We start from the raw sequence: 26,312 nt of genomic DNA, 5'->3' as shown, positions 1-26,312 counted from the left end.
GCCTGTAGGTTCATAAAGTCTCTGATTTTGGCCTCGTTCTTGGGTCTGTGACAGTGCGCCGCCTGCTGGGTGGAAGCTGCAGCGCAGTGGAAACCCCACAGGGACAAACAAACTTCAGAGGGAGGAGGAAGAGGAGGGAGAAGAGGAAGAGGCTGCTTATAAAGCCGCAGCGCTGCACATGTGGAGCCACAGAAACAGGATTCATGCTCAGCTCGGGTTCCTCTGCGGATTATCACTCATTTCACAAAAGATGGATTTTAAACTCTGGATCTCCGCGCTGTGCGTGACGCTCTGCGCAGGTAACTGGCTCCCACTGAGCATGCTCAGTAAACCGAGCGGTTCCGGACGGCTGAAACGGTTCCGACACGCAGAAAGCAACAAAACTAAACCTCACGCCGTTTCTCTGCTTTCCTTCCAGCTCTGTGTGCGCCTGCCGCAGAGACGCGCTCAGCCGCACCTGCCAGTGCGCAGCGCCATGTGCGCAACAAGCGCTGCTCCTGCGCAACGTTCCTGGACAAGGAGTGCGTCTACTTCTGCCACCTGGACATCATCTGGGTCAACACACCTGAGTGAGTGCAGCTGGAGGTTCGGTCCGGGTTTCATCCAAACCAACCTGCCGCTGTTTGCGCAGAACTCTGCTGCGGCACTTTGAGCTGAAAACTGAAGACCAAGTTTGTGTTTTTAAACCGAACTTCCATCAGAACATCTCAGCTTTCAGTTAAACAATAATAAACAAAGTGGATCAAATGATGCACGCAGAAAAAAATATATTTTAACAGCTGAATTAAATACTTAATACTTTTAAAAACGTAATTATTGTTATTTAGTCAGACTCTTTATATGCAGTAAGTAAAGAAACTATTTAGCTGTAAATTTATTCCTTTTTTGTTTTTTCCCCACGAAAAGCTTCGTGTTTTAATCTTATTTCCTTTATAATTTCGCTTTTCGAGAAATAAGAAAATGATCATTAAATTATTTAAATCTGAAATATTTTTAGTAACTGAATATTAAACTTATTACGATTTTATCATTTCCATGTCATTTGGTTCCGATCCTCTAAAATTTGATAGATTTTTAGGCTCTGATTGAAAACAAAACAAAGAAATAAATTATTTTGGTAGAAAATTATTATTATTTTATTTATTTATGTAAACGTGAACAGATGATAAGAATTGACTTTAAATCATGAGCTCTGAATGATGGCAATAAAACGTCCAAAACTACAAAATAACCAAGCCTTGTTTGCGGTATTACGCATGCGCAGGAATGTTTGTGGCGCACTAAGAAGCAGATTTATTCCTTTATGTTTGTTTATTTCATTGTGTCTCATTTTAATCTGAAATCTTCTCTCCTTCCAGGCGCGTGGTCTCCTACGGACTCGGGAACGCGCCCCGGGCGAAGCGCGACCTGTCGGTCTCCACGGCAACCACGCGCGCGCCCAGATGTCGGTGTCTGCATGGAAATGACAACAGCTGCGTGAACTTCTGCCTCAGGTGTGTAAACAACAACAACAACAACAACATCTGAGGCACCTGCGTGATCGAGAGAACTGGTTTGTGCGCGTGGCGCTGACTGAAATGTGATCTCGTGCAATGCAGGTCAGAGATGGCGACGGGCGCACGCCTGCGCTCCCCAGGTCACGCGCGGACAGAAGACACGGGCGAACCCGACAGGTGAGTCAAACAGAACACAGGTGGATCGGAACATCCTGGAACAGCCGGTGTTCCTGCAGAACTTCCGGGTTCTTCCCGGATGTTCCGTCATGTTCGCACAGCAGTCCCGGTTCGTTCAGGGAATCTGGATCCGACCAGAACTTTACCCGCCTCGCTCATGTTTCCCGCCTTCTGGACCGGTTCTGGTCTCAAACGTCCATCCATCACATGACTTTAATGACGACATAAGGAGGAACAAACACCTGCAGCTGCTGCAGTTTGGTGACTAAAATGTTGGTGAAAAACATAAGTTACCAAATCTGAGTCCTCCTGAACCGAACATCTATAAATATACAGAAAACTCTAAGAATCTGGAAAATCCAGAAGGAAACACTCTAAAGGAAAGAAATTCATAAAAACAGTAAATTCTGGGGAAAACTTTTAAAAATCCCAGAATCAAAAAAAAAATTTTTTGTAGCATAGAAATCATATTTTCTTGATCTTGTGTTTCCTTTTTGTGATGGACATTTTTCAAAATGGCCGCCATGGTTTTAATGGAGAATATATATTTGCACTAAAATCGGCAGTAGCTATTAGCAAACTTGCTAAACAAGAATTTAACTCCACCAACGCTAAACGACAAGACACAAAAAATTAGTGGAAGCTAATGCTAAACCGCTAAACACACAAAAAATAGGTAAGCTAACGCTAACCACTGAGACGAATGTGTGCGTCTCATCTTCATCTCCTTCCAGTTCCTGACTGTTATTCATATAATCACTTTAAAGTTGCATGAATCAAATGACCAAAGTCAAAAACTTGATGTAACATAAACTTCATCCAATACATGAAAATGGGGAACATTTTATGGCAAGAATTGGCTTTAAAGGCTCAAAAATGGCAGCCATCTTGAAAAATATTCATCATCCTGAAATTCAACCGTTTAATGGGAAAAATGAAAAATCATAGAACCTGAATTTTCTGCTGGCATCCATAGTTGAAATATTTTTCCAGCAGTATGCTTCATTAGAACAGAGAGAGTGAAAAACTCCCTGAACTCCTTCCTGTCACCTGACCTGCTTCCTGTTTGCTTTTGTGGGCGGAGCTTAGACTTTGTGCGTTCTGTTTCTATAAATAGATTCTTCAGTAAAGTTTCTGGTTCTGGTTTCTGATGACTGTTGTTCCTCTGCAGGTCTGAAGGCGCCAGCGCCGCCAGCCGGGTCCAGCCCGCCGTGTTCGGACCGGTCCGGCGGATCCGCCTGATGCTGGAGAAATGGCCGGCGCGGCGGCGTCACCGGGCCAGACCGTGGCAGGGCGACAGCTCCGCATCCTAAATGGGACGCATCCCCTCAGAGCTCAGACTGAAACACACGGCAGCAGGGCCGTATCGGAGCTGAGCGGCGCCAGGGGCCAGGAGCGGGCCCCTGGGCTGCAGCGGTCCCCCGCAGGTGGAAAACACCTGGACCCGACTCCCACAGAGCAAACAGAGACTCAGGGATTCCAGCCACAGTCTCACGGGAAGCATGGAAGAGTTGCAAAACCTCAATATTTCTTGGTCAAAGACACAAATCTTTGTTTTCTATGACTCAAAAGATGCATCCCATGTAGGATGCAAGAAATCGAGATCCAGAGAAGAAAATCTGATTTTCATCCTGAAAGCTTTTTTTCATCTACTTGTTATTTCTACAGCCTGAATGATGTTAGAAGTTTAAATAGTTTGTATTTTTAAGACGAAAACTGTTTATTTGGTCAGTAAGATTTTCATATTGTCTGAAATGTATTTAAAGTCCAAAAAATTATTTTTAACTAAAGTTAAGTGTTTAAATCTAAAATATGCTGGAAACTGTACCACATTTTCCTGATCCGCTCCATGTTTTCCTGATCCGTTCCATGTTTTCCTGATCCGCTCCATGCTTTCCCGATCTGCTCCATGTTTTTCCGATCTGCTCCATGTTTTCCTGATCCTCTCCATGTTTTCTCGATCCGCTCCATGTTTTCCTGATCCGCTCCTGTTTTCCCAATCCGTTCCATGTTTTCCCGATCCGCTCCATGTTTTCCTGATCCGCTCCTGTTTTCCCAATCCGTTCCATGTTTTTCCGATCCGCTCCATGTTTTCCTGATCCGCTCCTGTTTTCCCAATCCGTTCCATGTTTTCCTGATCCGCTCCATGTTTTCCGTTTCGAGGCCGTTTTTTATCTGGAAAACGACTCGGACTGAAAGTGGGACTCTGAAAGAAGCATTTCAAAATAAACGCGAGGAAGAGGAGCTGATGATGATGATGATGATGATGATGATGATGATGATGATGATGATGTCGGTGAAGGTGCTCCGGTTTTCCTCGGACTCGACTGAAACCAGAACCGCTGGACTTTTTTTTCTCTTCACTCCTGTAATTTATGTTTTCCTCTCTGATTTATTTATTAATTCCTGCGGAGGCCATATTGGTCCGTCTCATGTTTGTCGGGTTCATTTCTGTGAAATGGTGCCGAATTCTGGCCAATAAATTTATTTATCACTAACAGACCGTCTCCATGGTTACTGTCGCATGTTTTTCCATCTGGCTGTGGATCCAAACAGGGGAAATCTGAGCAGAACTTCACTAAATTACCACCAGAAACCAAAACCAGAATCCAGAAGGATTCAAGTTCCGAAAAGCTCAAAGTTTTCATGAAAACACGTCAGAAAAAAATCCATAAATATGATTCAGATGATCAGAAATCAAGATGAGCATGAAACAAAAACCTTCAAAAACAGCTAGAAATATCCAAACACGATGCTGATGATATTCCAGACTATTCGGAGCTGCGACTGTTTTAACTGGGAATCAGAATCCATGAGGCTGAAAAACCCAAAATACAAGGAAATACTGAGGCTCATTGAAAAACAAACCTGCTGCAAACATCACCACACGTCTCCACTGAGCCCCGTCATCACCCACCATGTTTAACCTGCACAGAACCAAGACGAGCCGGTTCTGTAGCTCTGGCACCGGCCCAGAGTTACACCTGGAGCCGCTCTAGAATCAGTTCTAGGACAGAAACCTGAAGGTTTCAGGAACAAAGTTCTGGAGAAGCAACACAAACGTTTGTGGGTTTTATTCTCTGAATGGAACCTGAGCTCCATCGGTTTGTTCCCAAACTAACCCGAAGGTTTCAGGAAGGTACGTTTAAATAATAAACCTCCCAAGTCCCGGACACGTAACAGGATATTCTGGAAAACTAACCTGTAAGTTTCAGAAATTTATCATCAAGGAATCTGTGGATTTGAGAAAAGTAACGTATAATTTCCTAAAACTCACAAATCACCGTAAAGTGAGCTGAACGGTATGTGAATTAACGCTGAATATTTTATAAACAGCTTGTAAGTTTCAGGAAATTAAGCTTTGAAAAAATATACAAGAAATCCTGGAAAGTAGCTTGTAATTTCATGTAAAGTGGCTTTAATTCTCTTTAAATTAGTAACCTGGTTTTTATTTGCTTTGTCTTTTTGATGGAAGAATCCTGCTAACGTGTCAGATTGCATCCTGAGCGCCTGCAGATGAAACCTTTACTCTGACATATGATGTGATATGCATTGTCTCTTTTGAAATAAATATATAATTTGTGAAGAACAAACTGTAAGTTTCAGGAATTTTCTGTTTACGTTCCAGAAAAGCAACCTAGAATTTCCAAAATTAACTAATTTAAGCAACATGTAAGTTTCAGAAATGCAACCTTAACATTAAAGTATGCGGCCAGGAAACGCGGGAAAGTAATTTGCAGTTTTAAAAAAGTGAACCGTAAATTACTGTAAAGTAAGCTGCACAATCTGGGGATGTATCCTGAATATTATAAGAAGGCAACTTGTAACTCTGAGGAATGTCAGCTGCAGTGCTATAAAAACAGGAATTTATTCTCGTTCAGTGCTGCTGATGACGCTTCTTGTTATGCAACTAATAATCTGTTAATGTTCATAATGCTGCCACTAACTCTGCGGTTGCAACGAGTCCAGACGTGTTTATTTCACCTCCAGATCAGAGATGAAGCAGCAAAACCAAAAGTGAGAGTTGAAGTTTGTGGAGAAGAGGAGCAGCGTGTTGAGCGGCCGCCGCTCTTTAATCTCAGAACCAAATCAGAGTAAACAGGTTGTCATGATCCCGGAGCGGATTCAGTCAGCGGGCCGGATTTAAACACACATCCAGCTCCGTGTTGGTTTCCACCCTGTAATGATCCTCAGAAAAACTCAGCAGCTATTTTCTCAGATCCAGGTCAGCAGCTGACTGCCTCATCGCCTCATCGCCTCACCACAAACCCACTCTGCTGAAAATCAGCGCAAAGGTGACGCTTCTTCTTCTGGCCTAAACAAAACATGCTCACTTCATTCTGAAAATCATTCTTAGATTAGAGAAGTTACGATCCAGGAACAGAGCGTCTTCAGTCAGAGGCTTCTTCAAATTTGTTGCAACACAGACTGCTACAGGAGAGCATTCCTGTTAATTAAATGAGTTACAACAACATTTCACTGCAATGAAGTACTTTTGGATTTGGATATAGCCGTAAAATCAGCTGACCAAACATGCTGGACCTCAGCGTGGGTTGCTAGGTGACAGCCTGGTCTTCGCTGGGGTTGCTAGGTAACGAGCAGTGTGACGTTACATCTGGAAGGATTTTGAAACATTTTCCTGTCACCAAAATCTTTAACTTAGGATATTCAGGAATGAACTTCTTTTCAAAACGTTTGGTTGCTTTCAGAAGCAGGTGAGACCCACATGGACGTACGAAAAGGTGCAAAATGTGTCATTTTCATTACAGGCCCCATTTCAGTCAGTCATTTTCTCCGTCCCGCGGTGCAGCAGCTCCTCAACGCTCCCTGACAAGTCCGGACGCGGCGCAGATTAACGCGTGGCGGGTCTTTCTGGCTCTGGGACGTGAGGCTTTGAGGAGCAGCGTGAATCTGTCCCTCCCGGTTAATGACTGTCATACAAGCTGTTTTTGGGCTCGGTTCAAACGCCGACACGCCTGCGTCTTGCAGCCGTCACTCATCAGGGATCTGCTGCGACTGGCAGCGGAAAACTATCCACCGTTGAGAGCTTCTAATCTGTCCGGCCCATTTAGCAAACAAATCTGCGGAGGATTGTGCGCCGCAGGCGCTATCGTGACAAACGCTGCAGCCTGCAGAGCCTAAACATAATACTGAGGTCATGTTTCCCCGGCAGAGCCGCTGTTTGTTTGCGGAGCAGCTTGAAGACATGTCTGCCGCAGGAGACAATCACGCTGCAAACGCCGCTTCGCAGACGGAGATGTGCCGCCGCATGCAGCAACAAAACGCAGCAAAGTTTCTCAAACACTTCAATATTTACTTTTCCACCACAGTTTAAGAGTTTAAGCTTCATTTGAAAGCAAATGAAAGTTTGCACTGCGTGAGCTTTTGCAAGGCTGAGATTTTTTTATGCATCATAACTCAGGTGTAAAACCCACCTCAGATTAGCAACAACTCCACGGCTCCTTCTGTTTCGTCTAAGAATCGAAACCAAACCTCAGAAAACTGCGAGGATCTTCAGCGATTCCTCAGAAACTAAAAATAAAGAAACAGCCACTGCTGATCGAGGGCTGACCCGTCGATGAAACCAGATGGAGAGACATTAGCAATGCTATTAAACAGCGGTTATTTCTCAACAAAGTCAAACATTTAGCCTGAAGTCAGAGCGAGCAAAGCTCAGAGAAAACACAAAAACTCAGAGGTTAAAGGTTAAAACGGCAGTTATTCTTGGCCATGTCTTTTCTGATCACCTCTGCTGAAAACACGGAGATCTGAATGTGAGAAAAATAAGGTGATTTTGCAGATCTTTGAAATTTGCATCATCTGATGAGCTCCTGTTTGTGTTTATTGGGACCGAGGGTGTGACGTCACCGTGACCCGCTGCGTCAGGAAAAACTGTTTCAATGTCCCGACTGCCTGAAATCGTGAACACATCGGCTGAATCACTCAGAAAGTACAGCACTGTGTCACTTTGATGCTTCTTACACGAGTATTTCTAAGAAAAACATATTTTCTAAAAACAAAAAAAGATTTATATTTTCCTTTTATTGCATCTTTAAAAATAAAACTTGATACCAATCTATTTATTTACCATTAAATGTTCCACATTTGCACAGAAAACATACTTGAGGCGAGTAATTGTTCATCGGCGCAGACGGAGAGTCTGCGTGGTTTTGCATGAGAGTACAGAATGTCTAACTTCTGCTCTGTTTTCAGGTCCTGCTGGACGTTTCTTTCTGGTTTTCCTCTCCACCGTCGCCACATGCATGCTGGGTGTGAGGGATTGTTGCCGTCGCTACATCCAGGACTGAATGCTGCTAGGCAACAACTCGCTGCTTTGCTGGGTTAAATTAGAAAGAAGGTTTTTAATCTGATTTAAATAATAAGATGAACTTAGTGCTCTGATTGGTAACGAGGACAAATCAGGATGTAATTAAACTGAAATTACTTTTCTGCACATGAAACTAAATGAAATCTATTTTAAACAAGTAAAATGTCAGAAAAAGAAAACAAAAATATAACATCATAACACTAAAACATAAAAACAAAACTTCCACATCCAGAGTTCATTAAACCCCTTCAACAACTGTCTCTTCTACATTATTTACATCTAATTTTTACTCACTGCATAATACTTTATAAGTATGAAAGCCTTCAAGATTATATTTGGTTTATTGGTTCTTTATAAATAAATTAAATGTGAGTCTCTCTGCACCTGTTGATGTCGTTCTGACTGGTTCTGATAATCTGGATAATAAATCGATTTCTGCCTATTTTATTGAAACTGGTGGAGTTTATTACCAGCTGCAGGTTCAGTTACGTTCACCACCGTAAGAAACGTTTCTGGATGATGAAATGTCCCAGAAATTATTGTGATAAAAGTTTTGAGACCATTTTCCAGTAACATAATGATAATGTCATAATAATCCAAGAACTCATTCTCACAGCTCCATAAACGTTAAATTCTAATGAACATTTAAACACTGGAACTGGAAAACATTTTAAATATCCAAAATAAATAAAAAAAACAACAGAAACAACAAATAAAATGAATCATGAAGAATCTGTAAACTAAACTGTCCTTCAAAACAAGAAAGAAACTGAAGAGTTTCCATCCAGTCAGAAACGAAAAACTTATTGAATTTGTTTTAATTTATCACATTATGTATTGATGTATTGATGGACTGATGTATTGATGTATTGATGGACTGATGGATTGGTCCTGCTCCAGTCTGGTCCTGCTCCAGTCTGGTCCTGCTCCAGTCTGGTCCTGCTCCAGTCTGGTCCTGCTCCAGTCTGGTCTCTGCAGCTCCTCCAGGTCCAGTCCGGCCCACCTGGCCGCTCAGCCTAACAACGCCTCCCTCTGTGCAGCGGATCGTCCCAGACAGCAGACAAGAGTCGTTTGCAAAGCCAGCGCTAACATAACAGCTCGTTACCCTGTGAGGAATCTCCTCGACTCGCCGGGAATTCCTCGGCTCGGGAACAATAGGAGGCTGTGAGAGGAACGTCTGGGCGGGGCCGGCGGCCTCTGACGTCCAACCGGCCCGGCTCTCCCTCCGCACGCCCTGTTTTCCAGCCAGCACTCCCAGGTGTGCCCAAGCATCTCACGAAAGCCGTCCTCGGCCCGGCGGGGGGATTAATCACGACTTGGAGTCCGGCCGGGCGGAGCCGGCCCGCCAGAGGTCCGACTGTGGCGATCTGTCACCACGAAAACCGAGGAGCCTCTCAGGAAAATCCCAGAGATATTCAGAAAATGCTGAGCACTGACAGGTTCAGGTGGGGAATGTTCAGAATGTGAGAAATTATCCCCGCAGCTTCAGAAAGGAAAATTAACTCACATGCAGAGATGAGGAAAGCAAAACGCCTGCAGACACACAGACAGCTCCAAACGCACGACCGCTGCAGAACCGCACAGAGAACCACTGAGAACCACACTGAGAACCACTGAGAACCACTGAGAACCACTGAGAACCACTGAGAACCACTGAGAACCAGAGAACCACTGAGAACCACTGAGCACCACAGAGAACCACTGAGAACCACTGAGAACCACTGAGAACCACTGAGAACCACAGAGAACCACTGAGAATCGAACAGAGAACCAGAGAACCACTGAGAACCACTGAGAACCGCACAGAGAACCATATAGAACCACTGAGAACCACTGAGAACCAGAGAACCACTGAGAACCACTGAGCACCACTGAGAACCACTGAGAACCACTGAGAACCACAGAGAACCACTGAGAACCACAGAGAACCATATAGAACCACTGAGAACCATATAGAACCACTGAGAACCACAGAGAACCACTGAGAACCACAGAGAACCATATAGAACCACTGAGAACCATATAGAACCACTGAGAACCACAGAGAACCACTGAGAACCACAGAGAACCATATAGAACCACTGAGAACCACAGAGAACCACTGAGAACCACAGAGAACCATATAGAACCACAGAGAACCACAGAGAACTACTGAGAACCACAGAGAACCATATAGAACCACTGAGAACCACTGAGAACCATATAGAACCACTGAGAACCACAGAGAACCACTGAGAACCACAGAGAACCATATAGAACCACTGAGAACCACAGAGAACCACTGAGAACCACAGAGAACCATATAGAACCACTGAGAACCACTGAGAACCATATAGAACCACTGAGAACCACAGAGAACCACTGAGAACCACTGAGAACCACTGAGAACCACAGAGAACCACAGAGAACCACAGAGAACCACTGAGAACCACTGAGAACCACTGAGAACCATATAGAACCACAGAGAACCACTGAGAACCACTGAGAACCAGAGAACCACTGAGAACCACTGAGAACCAATGAGAACCAATGAGAACCACTGAGAACCACAGAGAACCACTGAGAACCACAGAGAACCACAGAGAACCACTGAGAACCACAGAGAACCATATAGAACCACTGAGAACCACTGAGAACCACTGAGAACCACTGAGAACCACTGAGAACCACTGAGAACCACAGAGAACCACAGAGAACCACTGAGAACCACAGAGAACCACAGAGAACCATATAGAACCACTGAGAACCACTGAGAACCACAGAGAACCACTGAGAACCACAGAGAACCACTGAGAACCACTGAGAACCACTGAGAACCACTGAGAACCACTGAGAACCACTGAGAACCACTGAGAACCAGAGAACCACTGAGAACCACTGAGAACCAATGAGAACCACTGAGAACCACTGAGAACCACAGAGAACCACTGAGAACCACAGAGAACCACAGAGAACCACTGAGAACCACAGAGAACCACTGAGAACCACTGAGAACCACTGAGAACCACTGAGAACCACTGAGAACCACTACATATGACCAGTAATTCAGGTCCACTTCAACTGAGACGAAACCAACTGAAAGTAACTTTATAGCAGGAAATAAAAAGGTTTAACTCAATAATTCCTAAATACAGCAGTATGTTATTATAAACTTACACAACCTTAGTATTTACTTACGATACCAAAGTAACTGCTGCTGTAAATAAACCTTGAAAAAAGTAGCAAAAGTTGAATTTTTATTTGATTTTAATGCATCTTCGCAATAAATGCAATAAGAAAGTATAACATTTGGACTGAAAACATAACACAACCACACCCTGCAAAAACAAAATCTTAAGTATTTATGTCTAGTTTCTACTGCAAATATCCCAGAACGCTTCAAATAAGACAAAAATAAACTTACAAGTAACTTTTAGTAAGAATTAGAAACTAATCTGCCAGAACAGGCGCCTGCCTGAAAAGTTAGTTAGTTTTATTTCAAGTGTAATAAAATATTCGCTCTGAATCAAAAACACTTGCTAAGACTGAGTGTTTTTGCAGTGCTGATGCCGTCCCGCAGCAGCGTGTGACCCCGCCGGTGTCTCAGCACCACTGAGGCTCCTGGCTGTTTTTCAGAGGTTCTGGTTGAGATCAGCGCCGGACCGGATCGGCTCTGCCTCAGACTTTCCTCCTGTCCGGAGTGACTCCTGCTTTCCACCGGATTCTGTCTGAGGCGTGTTCTGCTAGTCAAGCAAAACCGGGTCGCTTTTTGTTCCACGAGGATTTGTTGAACGGCGGATTAAACGGATTTCTGCAGTTTCAGTGTTGCAGTGAACCGGTTGGTACCAAACAGAGAGGTCCTCCTCCTCACCGCGCGAAGTGCCAGCGTTTTGTTTTCCTCGCTGTTTGCTTCCATCGCCACGCAGGAGAGGAAACGTCCACATGCCGCTCGTCGCTCCGGAGGGAAGCGTGGATGTTGACGGACGTCAGCGGCGCGTTAAGGAGACGTTTCAGCGGCGCGTTAAGGAGACGTTTCACCACAGATTAACTTCGGTCTGTTTGCAATTAAACCATCAAAGGTCTGATGTTTAAATGCAGCAGCGGCTTCTGCCGGTTTGTTTTCACAAGTCAGATCTGAAGAGACAAACGAGTCGACATCACATCTAAATTAATACAAAAGCATTTAATAATCATCTTTAATATCAGTCATGTAACGTTTCATTTACCGTCCGAAAAAGCTGGTTTATAATTACCTGACTGTTGCTTGGAAACGGGAAACTGATGATTTCCTGTCAGAGGTTTGGTCATTTTTAAGATTATTTTAATTATTTTAGGTATGAAATAAAGTTCATGGTCTGTGCACACAGAAATATTCACAAATTTAAATTAAAACCTTTCTCCCATCTCAGCTTCAGCCAATAGCTGCGTTTCTGTTACAAATGTTTGTAAAACTTTGTAGATTTTCCACTAATGTAAAAAAAACAACACAATTTTGCAATTGCGATGTTTCCATTAAGTAAGAAACACAAATAAGATCATCTCACATCATCCTCCAACCATTTCCTGTTGTCATCTTTGTCGTTTCTGCCAGTAGTAACATCTAGTTGTTGATCATGCGACTCGAGTGAAACAAAAAAAAGTGTTTCCGTCGCAATTTTACAAAAAAAGAAATTATTTTGATACAATCAGAACCCCCCCCCCCACTTCATCTCAGCATCAAAACCTGATTTTTTCAAAATGTCAGGGTTTCCATTCAGCTAATTTATTTTGAAAAGTCAAATCGTCCAGTAATTCGGTCAGTGGAGACGCAGCTGCGCTAATTAAACGCCTCTGGAGCAGAAATGACCTCCTGCAACATCAACAAGCTGTGGAAAAACAAATCTGGAGAAATCAGGAAGCTCTGCTAGCCTCCATCAGATCAGATGATCTAAAAGGATCTAAGAGAATCTGCTGAACCCCGACCACTGGTTCTGCGACGGGCCCGGTTCTGATCCGGACGGACTCCAGGCCGGCTGCACAGAAACGTGGAGCGAATAAAAATACCAAACACAAACTTCTTCTCCTCCTCCTCGCTGCAGCAAACCAAAACACAAACAGGTTCTGCTCGTTTCCATGCCGACGTTCTCCTCATCCTCGTTTCAGTTTGATCTCTGAGATAAACGCCGAGCTATCGCCGCCTGGTTTTAAACCAAAGCTTTTAAACACAATTTCAAATGTTAGAACAATGTGATCTCTTTAAAGAGGAGATTGACACATTAGTCTAAACTTTCTCTCTGGATAATCAGAAACCATTTGGCTGCTTCAGCTGAGGGAAAGTTTATTCACTACTGACGAGCTGATCAGGTCATTTAAATGTTTGATCAATTATGATTTTAGCATTTAGAAGAAACAAAAACAGTATTTTTACAACAGCAGTCATTTTCCTCAGGATTCCTGCAGTAAGCAGCCATTAAATACTCATATAAGGAGCAGAGGAGACGTCACACTGTGTGAGAGAAAGTCATAAACCTGTAATAGAAAGACAAGTGTTTAAAAATGAAAAATATTTAGTTAATTTCTGCATGAGAGTCTCATGTCTGTCATGATACGCTAACAGCTCAATATCCAGGAAGCAGAGATGATAATCAACAGTAAAAGGATCTTAGTGACACCATCAGCTGTTAGCTAGCACTGCTAATCCACCTCCTTTGCTTTTGCTGCTTCCCTCTGTCTGGCTGTATGGTCAGAAAGCCGAGTAGAGAGATGTTAGAGTAGGGGATCAGACCCTGCAACGTGTTTCTCTAAATGATGCAATGCATGTAATAATCTTTTCACTACTCTGGGTTTAGGGGTCGTAGTTCAGGTATTATTTCAGCTTTTCAGCATATTGGCTGCCCTTAGTTGTAAAAAACCTAGTTGCCACGGTTACGCATCATCACAACTGTCTCAAAGTAAAAAAGTAAGAGCAGAAATCTTTCCAGCTCCGCAGCATCAAGAAGCAGAGTGAGAATCTGACAGCAGCAGATCAACCAGAAAAGGATGAACTGAATCAGGACCAACGCGGCCAGCAGAGCTGCATCATGAGCGGCGCTGAATCAGAATGAATGTGTTTGTGAATTTAACTTCAGCTCTGAGCAGAGTAAAAGGAAGCCAACACTTTTAAATCCAGCTCAGAAAACAGAAACTTTTCAGTAGTTCATTCAAACCTCCAGTTATCTGCTTGAAGGGTTGCTCTCTCTCGCTCTCTGGCAATCTGAAGGAACCAAAGACTTCACATTCATCAATTTCTGCTTCATCTGACTTCATCTTCTCACATTTAGATGACACCAAAGACTGTGAGGTAAGCTTCATTTGCTCCGGATCACGTTGTGGTAGCGCTAGCATGGGGCTAAACATGCTAAAGATTCTGGCTAGCAGCTGCATTCTGAAGCACGGTGGTGGAGGACGATGGTCTGGGCCTGTTTTGCTGCCACAGATCAGTTAAAGAGCTGAAGCTGATAACGACTCCAAACAGGGCAGCTATTCACAACAGAAAGAATCGAGATGGTGAGACGGCCTAGTCAAAGTACACACCTCAACGTAAATGAATGAAGTATTTCAATAAAGTATTTTTGAATTTGAAACTGTAGGTTTGTGTAGAATCAGGAAGTCTGGCTCAGACAGAGTGTGGGTGTTAATTTTGTGTGTTTTAGTGAAAGTCTGCTGCTTCTCTGCCACCATTTGGCAGAATTTCTGTAAACATTCATCACTTTGATCCAGTTTAGTTCTGTTTGGACCGGCCGAGTTCTACTCAACGGAGCGTTGGCGGCAAAACCCAGCAGAGAGCCTGAAAAATACGACTTCCAGTCCACTGTTTGTCTGTGTTTATGCTAACGTCCATCTCGTGGCGAAATCGGAGGCCTGTAATTAGGCGGCTGCTGCTTTTCTGTTTACGCTTTTGCTGCTGCAGCGCCGCGTGCTGCTGCTGCTGCTGCTGCAGCACCTCCGGCTCTCCACTTCCGCATGTCGCTCTGCCCCGCTGCCTTCCTCGCCGCTTCGCCACAATCTGCATGAAACCAAACAAGATTGTGAGAATCTGCAGCCGAGATGACGAAGCTGTTCCCAAACAAAACTCCAACTCTGTCAACAGAGCGCGAGCGAAAGGGGGCGACCCAAACACGGACACGCGGTGTCGAAGTGAACTTCAGCCTAAAACGATGCGTCAGTCAGAAAGACAGCAGGGGGAAGGGTTATGACGTAACACCGTGATGCTAAAACACAGAATCTTCTGAGGAAATTCTGTTTTTGTTCCTGCTCCATTTCAACAGATCATTCGCAAAGCAAAAAGAAACGACGACACAGCGATCCAGACACAACGCCTGCGTTTCTCCGATCACGTTTCTGAAAAACGTTCGTTTCAATCGAGTGTAAAAACAAACATTTGGGTTCGCTGGTTTAAGTCCGCGGTTAAGGACCGTCCAGCCCGTTCTTTGCACAGGCTGCCATTAAAATCTTGACTTTGATTAAATATGCTGTGCAGGAGAAACTGCCATCCTGCAGCTTCTAAATAAATCCCTTTCCCAGGACTCCTGAATGGAGCGAGGCTCGTTAGCAGAAGTCTGCTAACCTCCGAGCCACAGGAAGCTGCCGCAAAACTACAACAAAACATATTTACAGTAAAATCCCCGTTACTTAATTCTCTTGCACAAAACCAGAAATTTAAAAGATAATCTTTTGACGTAGCGTTTAGACCAAAGAACATTTCTGAACAGTTTTTATTTCCCAAAGTCTGTGAACTTGGTTCAAGTGTAACATTTGTTTATTAAGCATTTACTAAGCGTCTATAAAGCACTTACTAATGAATACTTGTTAAATGTTTATTAAGGGTTTATTAAGTGATTAAACATCTAGAAGGTATTAAGTAAGTTACTAAGTATCTATAAAGCTTTTATTAAGCAAAATACTTTTTAAAGCTGGAGTTCTAAGCATTTATCAAGGTTTTATTAAGCCTTTATTAGGCATTAAGCTGTTGTAACTGGGTCTATATTAATAGTTTTATATTTCCACAAAATGTGTTCTTTTATGTATTTGTCTGCTTCTACTTGACTGTTGCTGTGGTCCTCTGTGTACTATAAGAGGTTTGGTCCTCCAACTCCGCCTTATTTTCTTCTTCTTTGGTTCAGGGTCCTCCAGGACTATTATAAATATTAAGTTATTAATTTCCACTGGGGAGAGGCAAGTTTTATAATCTATTGTAATCCTTTCATTTATATTGTTCAAATGTTTATTTTTCCTTCTGTATTAATGATAAGTGTTTGGATATTTTCATTTGAGTTGCTATTACACCTTTATATCATTTGATGCATGCTAACTATTATTTAGATCGGGTTGGAGAACTGGAGCACATGCTAGGTGCTAATGCTAATATCTCCCGATTGACAGATTAAATAAACGGAGACCCTCCAAATCCAGACTTGATGTCTTGTGGTTTGTTTGATCACCACACAACACACACAATGCAGAAATCCACCGGTCACACTGTTATTAATAAAAACCTAAGCATCTATTAAGCTTTTATTAAGTGTTTATTCAGCATTTATTACCTGTTTAAGCGTAATGATAATCATCCAGCAGGGAAACATGTCGCTAAATAGTGAAACATGATTTAATGAAGCTTTGAAGCAGATAATTTGCCTCAAGGAATTGAAATGAGAGCTACTTCAGTCGTTCTTTTGACGTTACACCACCAGGTTGCAACCTGGGCCGCTGCCTCTTAGTAGCTTCTGCCATCGTTTTATTTGACCTTTGACCTCTGTTGGCAGAAGTAATGCCATTTTTGGATTATTTTTTTCCTTTTATTTTAGGACCTGGTTCATAAATGTCCACCAGGTTTGAGGCTGAAGGTTTGGTGAGTCGATTCCAGATGCTTGTTGTTAGCCGCTTTCATCCGTCCCAGAACCAGCCTGGATCTGGTTCTGTTGGACCCAACTGGGTCCAAGTTTCAGCCATCTATCTGCTCATTTCAGGGGAAGTTTAAGCGTAGAGGCGCTTCGTTCCCCAGTACCACCGGTTGTAAAACGTAGCATGATGCTACCACCACCGTGCTTTAGAGTTGGTTCAGCAAACCTCACCTTGAATGTGAGTGAATCTTTGTGTCCAAACAGTTCAATTTTTACCAAATGTTCCCACAGAGGAGCTTTAACCCCCCAGGTGAACTTTAAATTATGATGAATCTACTTTAGTGAAATATTCTGAGGCTCATCCAGGTGCAGCAGCAGTTCAATCTGCACATGACGACCTCTGAACTCTGGATTATCTGACTCTTTGACATGACCGAAGATCTAATAAATTAAGAGCAGCTTATCACTCGAACGGTTTCTGTTTGGACCTGGAAGTGAAGGGAGAAGTACACAAATCTTGTTTGATGGCTGTAGTAAAGTTCAGGATGAAGGAAGCACATGGTTGGTTATCGGCGACTCTTTCTGCACCAAAACACGGCTCTTCTGGATAAGGATCCAAAATAAACTCACTTCTTGTCAAGTGTAAACACTGACCAGCTTGTTCCCCGGTAATCAGGTTGTTTCCACTGATGTTGTGTACACACAGAGCATCTATTTCCAGAAAGATATCAGTGAATAAATATAAAACAAAACCACGCTGCCGCATCACAGAGACGACGCTAACATATAGAGACGCTGGTTTATTTTACAGAATTCAGGTGGTTCCCCTCAGCATCACCTTGTTAGGACAATTAAGGCAGTCGAGGAGTTTTATTCAACGATAAAAAGCTGAGGGAGGATCAAGGTTTTTTGTAAACCTCCAGTTTTTATCCTCAAGTCAGAGTCTGAAATCTGGAGCTGCAGGTTTTAAAACAAAATCACAGTAACATGTGTTCTGTTTAAATCTGAATTTATCTCAAATTGAGATGAAACTTGTGGAACTGAACTTACAAAGAATTTAAAAAGTAATAAAAATTTAGCCTGAATATTGAGGAGTTGCATTAAATTTAGCTGGAAGAATATTATAAAGAGATTTATGGTGCTGCACATAACAGTCTACAACAAATAACGCAACAATTTCTCCACATATTTGCATTAATATGATTCCAATCAACATCAGAATGTTTTAAAAGTAGTTAAACTTTTACTTCTGTCCTCATAATGAACCGCCTGGCGCCATTTTTAATTCCTAACAGGAAGTCGTGGTTGTTTTGAAGCAATCTGATTGGCTGGCAGGTTTTAGTTTCACGCTACACTGCCCCCTATGGGCTTGGCATGCTTAAAACAGCGATCAGTGGCGGATCAGCTCATGTTCATGTGGATGAAAACTTTTCTGAAACCGATCCTGCATACGGCATCTTTTACAAAACAATATTTTTGTTGCCTTTTTCACACAGAGTCTCTTAGGTTTGGATGTTATTCTCCCTCATTTAAAAACTGCATTTTGTGTGTATTTGTGTCGTCTCTGATTAATATTTAAATTGGTGAAATCTTCTGAAACACTGAAGTGACAAACATGCAAGAAAGTGGGCAAACATTTTTTCACGCCACTGTAGATTTATGAGTTTAATGTGTTAAAAAATAAACTGCTGTAATTTTCTGAATATTTTTCTGAACCTGCTACGCTGAACTCTGAGAAAATCTAAATAAATTAAACACTGACTGTGTGAAAATAAAGCAAAGTTCATCTTTAACTACGGAGCTCCAAAGGGACCGAAAACATGGTTCTATTTTACAGGAAACTCACTGATTTTTGCGGGGTACATTTTGGAAACACAGAAGTTTCTCTGCATTACATTCCCAATGAACATTTACATTTTGTTTTACACTTTTAGCTTTTCCTCAATGCTGTGACCAGAAACAGTGAAGTAGCTTTTAACTCTCCATTGTGCTCTGGTACGCCTAATTACAGATTTAAAAATACTTAAGAGCCGGATTCCTCTGCCTCACCCTCAGAGGTACCTGAAGTCATCCAGCTCGTCTAACTGGTCATGAATAGCAGCTTTATAGACGAGATTCCTCTGTGTTTAACTCCGACTCCAGATCAGAACATTTAGATCGAGTTTTCCTAAAAAAAACAAAAAAAACAAAGAAAAAACATAAAACTGAAAACAGCTTCAGAGAAAAACTGGAAAAACGCTCATGTTTGACTTCATGAGCTTCATATCGAGTTCAGTTTTTATATCCTAAACTAAACCAGTAGCAGGTTTTAATTGGTCTGACTGGCCTTTGTAGCTCCGCCTCCAAGCTGTGATGTCATCTGAAAGCGTTTAAAATTAAAGTTTAGGTGATTTTTGATATTTCAGATCAACCTTTAGGTCCGAGTCATTTAAGTTCAAAGGAATACAATGAAATCATGCAGATAAAGTATACAAGCCCCAATTCAATGATTCTTTATGAATTCAAATCAATTTAAGTTAATTTTAATGAGGTTTAATCTTCAAAAACCAAACACTTGATGAATTGATCAAATCCAGTTTGTGCCTCAGATCCAAAGTGTTTTCTTTGATTTAACATGAATCTGCTGCAGCCTCCTCACGTGAAGTTTCCCCGTGTTTAGCTCAGCTTGGGATCAGCGTTGGTTTTATTGGGCAGCTGGTGGAACAAATGGATGGATCTTAACGTTTCTGGTCCATAAAACCAAAACAAAGAGCCAAAACTTTCTCTGGATTCTGCAGAATCTGGTTCATCGGTGAGTCATTCCTCATCAATCAACGCTCAAAATAAAAACTTCTGGATTTAGAGGCTTTGACATGATGCAACCATGTATTAAATTGGGCAGAAAGTTGCAGAAATCATTCACCATGCTCCATTAAACTCTGTCTCTGTGTGTTTTTATGAGCGTTTGGACAACAGCGGCGGTCGGCCTGAACAATAAGCCTCCGGCAGGGAGAGACTGCGCCTGATTTTACAGAAATGAACAAGAAGCTAAACTTCTGTCAAACATTTTCAGGTGTCAGTACTGGTGGGGATGTCTCTGCACAGGAAGTGGCTCTAGTGCATTTCTCTGCCTTAAACTATTGTGCTGCATGTTTGTTGGTCACTGAACCTGAAAAGAGCGCCGGGTCCTGAAAGGCCGGAGGAAGACGAGAGCCGAGGACAAAGGACTGAAAGGATGACGGGAATAAAGGGAAGGTTAGAGGAGGACGTCCCACATGGAGACAGCAGCGTCCGCAGCAACCAAGACACGTCCCGAAAGCTTCACATCACCACACATCCGGCCTTACAGCAAAAATAGCTGCAAGGTTTACAAAAGGACTTTTAAAGCTTTGAAAACCACGTGTCCAATTTTTCAGACTTCAGGAGGAAGAAAACGTAGCGGGAATCCCTCAGATATGAAGTTCGAACTGTTTTCAGCACATTGGTCCTTTCACAAGCTGATTCTGCTGGAACAGACGACTCAGCTATCGCCTGGTCATGGTGCACGAAATATCTCAGAGTTCAATAATATCAATATGATGAGCGGAAACCAGTAACGAGACGAGACAAACTGGTTTTCTCCAAACTAACTTCACCTGAATCGTTACGTCAGAGAACATCGCTTTGTTCCAAAAACTTCACCTGTTTTCAAAAGAATCTGCAGTTTGGAGTAAAAACATTTCTGCAAAACGTCAAGAGGATTCAAACGCCACCAAGAAATAAAAACGCTTCAAACACCAAAACGTACCTGAAAATGCTTCGATACGCCAGTGGAAACCGTCTCAGCGCTAACCCACATGCTAACATTATCAGGGATCAGCCAATCAGCACCAAGGAAAACGAGTGACACTCCTGGATTGGCTGCTTTCCAAATGCCAGCCAACAGCATGTCAGCTAGCATACATGCTACATCTTTTATGTATCTTCATTCGTAATATTTCAGATATCCAGCATGGCTGCAGTTTAAGATTCAAACCTCCAGCTGATGGATTCAGTAATTTCTAGACTAGCAGCAGTGGTTGAAAGTCTCTTCTCTCTGTGAAGGACTGGGTGTTGTGCTCCGTCTTCCTGGTTTTAGTCAGGACGCCAGCAGCAGCAGCAGCGTTCTGGATCAGCTGCAGCTGGAGGATTTTTTTAGGCAGACCTGAGAAGACACTGTCGCAGTAATCAGTGCGACTAAAGATGTTTGAGTTGCAGAGACATCAGTCCTTTAAACCTGGAAATGTTTTTCAGGTGACAGAAGACTGACTTTGCAACTGTTTCTGTGGCTCTGAAGGTCCAAGCCCAGATTTCAGCTGATCTCTGGTTTCCAGCTGTAATAACTGACTTTAGGTCGTTTTTCCTTTATTAGCCACGTTTATTACTTAGATCTTAGTATCACTGAAGTTGTGCTGCAAACATCCGGAGCTGTTTACTCAACAGACTCTGGAACCAGTGATTAAACTGGGCTAGAGATGGGAAGGAGTTTACGCTTCTCATTTCTGTTGCTCAGATTGAGACTAAAAACATTTTTTACACAACAAAGTATAAAACAAAACGTTAGAAACTCATACATGTTTCTTTTAAGACGAAAAATATCTGAGGAAGTTCAATAAATTGTTATTTTCTACTTTGTTTTACGGAAACATTTCATGTGTAAATTATAAAGATTTAAAATAAGCATTTTAAATTAGAATAAAAATGGCCGCCACAATGTTTTCAGCCTGGTGATTCTGAGCTGTTTGTTTCTTTTCGACTGATCCCTCAGTGCTGGTTGCATTTCAACACCTCGGTGATGCTATCAACACCTTGCAGTGAATTGTGGGTAAAGTCTCACCTGATGTGCAGATAAACCCGCGGTAACGCCAGAGGACGCCGATAGTATCGGATGAAACTGTTACCCTGAAGCGAGTCTCAATCCAAACACACCCTGGAAAAACACTTTAGAGTAAACATCGGCGCTGCAGGAATCATTCCATTCCTGCCGATCTGAGCTCCCAATGATCCGACTTTTACTGACACAGAAAATACCTTAAAGTCGCAGCTAATCCAGAACGCTGCACGCATTTAATTCCCTGAGCTTTACTCATTCTGGCTCATTTGGTTTGCTGAATGGCAGCTAATGCAGGGTTTGTTCCCAGCAGTTCACCTGCAGAAGGTGTGAAGGGCTGCGCCTCCAACATCACTTTGTTTGTTAGAAACCACCGAGCAGCGGAGAGGGAACGAATCTGACAGGGAAGACGGGAAAACTCTGCCTCGCTTTCACAACTTCATCCGATTACAAAATAACATCAAAACAAGTCAGTGTTTATAACACGCGGTTGATTTCAGTCACTCACACAAAGAGGAACGACCTAAAGTCAGTTATTACAGCTGGAAACCAGAGATCAGCTGAAATCTGGGCTTGGACCTTCAGAGCAACAGAAACAGTCAGTCTTCTGTCACCTGAAAAACATTTCCAGGTTTAAAGGACTGATGTCTCTGCAACTCAAACATCTTTAGTGGCATTGATTACTGCGACAGTGTCTTCTCAGGTCTGCCTAAAAAATCCTCCAGCTGCAGCTGATCCAGAACGCTGCTGCTGCTGCTGCTGGCGTCCTGACTAAAACCAGGAAGACGGAGCACAACACCCAGTCCTTCACAGAGAGAAGAGACTTTCAACCACTGCTGCTTGTCTAGAAATCACTGAATGGTTTAGCACCACAATACAGTAAAGATCTGCATCTCCAGAACCAGCTGACTGCTGATCCCAGACCTCCAAAAATCCAGAACGAACCTCCAGAAAACTGCAAAACAGCTGAAACACCGAGTTCCTTTAAATCAAGACTGAAACCCGCCTGGTTGGAGTTTCTTACCCCAACCTGGGCAAACTGATCAGGACCAGTTCTTGAGATGGCTCCATGGAAGAAAAGAACCAAAATATACAGTTTTTGTGACGCAGCATCAGAATTAGCTTAAATGTTGCTGCTGTTCTGGTTCAGCTTGAGCTCCGACGCCACAATGTTTAAATAGAGATTTTTATGAGAAACAGCTGCAGAGGTCTTCAGTTTGAATAAAAGTATTGGCGCCGTGTTTTGTGATGTTTTTACAGAAAGTTTTCACACCCTGAGGATCTTTCCTGCCTTCATGACTCCGAGCAATAAAACATCTGAACACGCGGTTTCGCTCTGGCTCTGCATCATCTTTCATTGACAAACAGAGTTATCCACATTCCTCATCTGATGCTGGTTTCACTGGCAGCCTCCTCAGCCCCCAGTCTTCCCAGTCGCCCCTCCCAGTCACCCCCTGATGTAATGGGAAGCCTCACTGAGCATGAAATATCTTGGCAAAGCTCTGCTGTTACCTTCAGTTTGTAAAACTAGCACCTGCTAATTCCTGACCTGTCACTTAGAGAGCGCCTGGCAACAGGATCCTGGTCAGAGGTGAACCCAGGGGTCAGAGGTCAGACCCCCGGCAGGCTGATTAAACCATGAAAGACGCAGCGGAACAACAGGAGCGCCATAAACTTGTGCTGCTGCCGAACTGCGGAGAAGGCCGCAGGCGTCAAGCGACGGCTTCTTCTCATGGTGGGCTCAGTGGGTCAGCAAGGGGTCAGAGGTCACAGGCCTTAGCGAAGTTCAAAGGGCGCAGAGATAACTAATAACTTCAAAGGAATCACATCAGGATCTTTTCACAAAGTTGCTTCAGTTCATTAAAGTTTGCAGATATGTTCTGCATTTTAATGACGTCTGGACTTTGACTAGGCCGTTCTAATTATTTTCTTTTCAGCATTTCTGTTGCTCTGCTCAGGTTCTGTGTTCTGATGATGACCCAGTTTGGACCCAGGTGTCAAATAGATGGACTCATACTTACATGTAGAACACCTTGGTGGTGGGCTCACTTTGCTAAGGAGCTAACAGAGGAGCTAGATAAGGACTTAGCATGTTTTGCTAGCTTTGAAAACACTTAGCAACTTCTAAAGTGCTAATTTACATGGTTGAAGTTAGCATTAGCTTCAGTTAAATACCATGTTGGTTTAGCGCTTTAGCATTATTAGGCCATTGGAGATAATATCAGGCCCAGAGTTAAATCAGTAACAGAGTTAGTAAAACCCAACAACTATAAAATTTAAACCATGAATGAAAGAATAATTTCCTGAAGCGTAAACCAACGTGTGTAGTAACAGATCTGATCCTGTTGAGGGCGACATACTGTGTTGTAGCATGTCTCATTGAAACAGACTGATGTTTAGCATTAGCTAAAGAGTTAGTGAACATCCATCCATCCATTTTCTTACACCCTTGTCCCTCAGTGGGGTCAGGAGGTGCTGCTGCCTCTCCAGCTAACGTTCCAGGCGAGAGGCGGGGTCACCCTGGACAGGTCGCCAGTCTGTCGCAGGGCAACACAGAGACACACAACCATGCACACACACACTCACACCTAGGGGCAATTTGGAGAGGCCAATTAACCTGACAGTCATGTTTTTGGACTGTGGGAGGAAACCGGAGTACCTGGAGAAAACCCACCATGCACAGGGAGAACATGGAGACTCCATGCAGAAAGATCGGGAATCGAACCCAGAACCTTCTTGCTGCAAGGCAACAGCTCTACCCACTGCACCACTGTGCAGCCTGTTAGTGAACATATTTATGATTAGTGTTTTAGGGTTAGCACAGCTAGCGTTTGGTAGCTAGCTAACTAACCTGCTGGCTTTAACCTGCTAACTGAGGCCTGTAGAGTCTGAGTCTTGGGGTTTAGATCATTTTTGTGACCTCTGACCTTCGGCTGAATCCCATGTGACACTCACTCCAGAGAAGGTTTGTGAATAATGATGAACGATGGACTTCAAATAGTAAATAAAAGCTGTTCCAGGTCAACAGCGAGTAGAGAAGTGGACATGATGCGGCTGGTCGGAGCGGGTCCAGCTGGGTTCTGTCTGTCGGCACCAGACAGAACCGACAGACAGAACCCCTCAGATGCTGCTGAGGAAGAGCAGCATCCTCTTCCTCAGCAAACACAGTCATGTTTTCTGCTTTCAGGTGAAATCAGAGCCTCCTGTTTGACTCTTTCAGGATATTTTACATGTTCAGTCTAAACCCAAAATGCTTTGTTCTGTTTTCGGCTCAACAGTAAAATTAACTTGGAATATTTTCAATAAACTTAATTTCTGTAGGACTGAAATTTGCAGGTTTGCAAAGTTAAAGGTACATTTTAAAAGACAAATACTTTGTGTTCATTTAGATTAAATAAAATCAACCTCCTGGTCCGCCGGACCAAATCTGCACACTTTTAAAAGTCAGCAGGTTTGGGACACGCCTGGCTCAAATTGTCCCACTTATCATCATCTTAGTGTTTCATCATTCGTCCCAGGGCTGCCTGACTCATCCTCATGAAATAATAATAATAATAATAATAATCCTCTGAAGTCATTACATGTACAGCTAACAGTCTCCCAGGCACCTGGAGAAGGATTATGGGAAAACATTCCCTCCGATCGTGGAGTGTGACCTCTCGGTTCACGCACCAGCATTCCTGAGGTTCTGCTGGGGGGGGGGAAAAAACTCAACAATTTCTTTCACTAATGCAACAATCCTGAGTCTTTGTTCTGCTCGCATTCCTCCGACACATGGAGCAGATTTTCCTAACGATGCTCCGACATCTGCGGCGCGGAGATCCGACCCGCCGCCTCGTTAGGAGGGAAGATCTCAGCTGAGAACCCATCAGGTCCATTGCAGCGTTTCAGTTTAGGTCTGGTTTTCAGTGCAGATGTCTTAGCATCACTGAAATAAGACAAAACTAACTTAGAAGCAACTTTTCAGGAAGAAATCTGAACTTGTTTTAACTCAACATTTAACGAAAAGTTCTACTTTCCACTTATAATATGGGAAAATGTCGGCGATAAGCGGAATAATCTCACAATAAACTCAAACTTTCTATTAAAATATTAAGGAATTAACTGTAAAAAAGTCCTTATATCTTGCTAAACAGTTAGTTTAGTTGTTTTAAAACGTTACTGATATATTTTCTCTAGGAGTCAAAGTGGTTAGGTTTGGTTTTTACAGTGCATGCATCTCATCTGCAATGTGACAAAACTTGGCGTAAAAATTCCTGCAAATACACAATTTGACCCAGTTCCAGTTTTTCCTTCTGATTCCCAACCAAACCCATGTTCATCCGGACCCAGATGAGCGTTTCCGACCCGTCAGCGCGTTGGACCAGAACCCGCCGGAACCGGGCCGCTCCAGGTGGTTCCGGCCCGCTCCGGAGACCCTGGTTTGTTTTGGGTCGGGATGTCTGAGCGAAGCTGCAGGAGGTCTGAGCTCTGAGCCGGACCCAGACCGGAGAGGTTCCACCTGGAAGCACTTCTCCAGGGGTCAGAGGTCAATGCTATTGAACCTGAGTGACAACGTGTTCGTGTCAGCAGAGCGTGATGAGAGAAATGTGAGCAGAAACAAAGGAACCGGTTTTCCTTTTGTCAGACTCTCTGTGCCTCCGTCC

At 43.1% G+C, this 26,312-nt stretch overlaps 1 protein-coding gene across 1 annotated transcript; it reads left to right on the top strand.

Moving 5' to 3' along the window:
- On the top strand, window positions 1–4,173 carry edn1 (endothelin 1). Its single transcript, XM_008422920.3, has 5 exons — window positions 1–299; window positions 419–569; window positions 1,359–1,493; window positions 1,599–1,673; window positions 2,845–4,173. Exons 1-5 carry the CDS (start codon window positions 179–181, stop codon window positions 2,984–2,986), a joined length of 624 nt encoding a protein of 207 aa, XP_008421142.3. The 5' UTR covers window positions 1–178; the 3' UTR covers window positions 2,987–4,173.
- The last annotated feature ends 22,139 nt before the right edge of the window (window positions 4,174–26,312 follow it).

Source organism: Poecilia reticulata, chromosome 11, assembly GCF_904066995.2.
Source record: "Poecilia reticulata chromosome 11, P_reticulata-male-v2, whole genome shotgun sequence".
Lineage (NCBI taxonomy): Eukaryota > Metazoa > Chordata > Actinopteri > Cyprinodontiformes > Poeciliidae > Poecilia > Poecilia reticulata.
The sequence above is the reverse complement of the archived record's forward strand: the minus strand, read 5'-3'. Positions and strand labels throughout refer to the sequence as shown.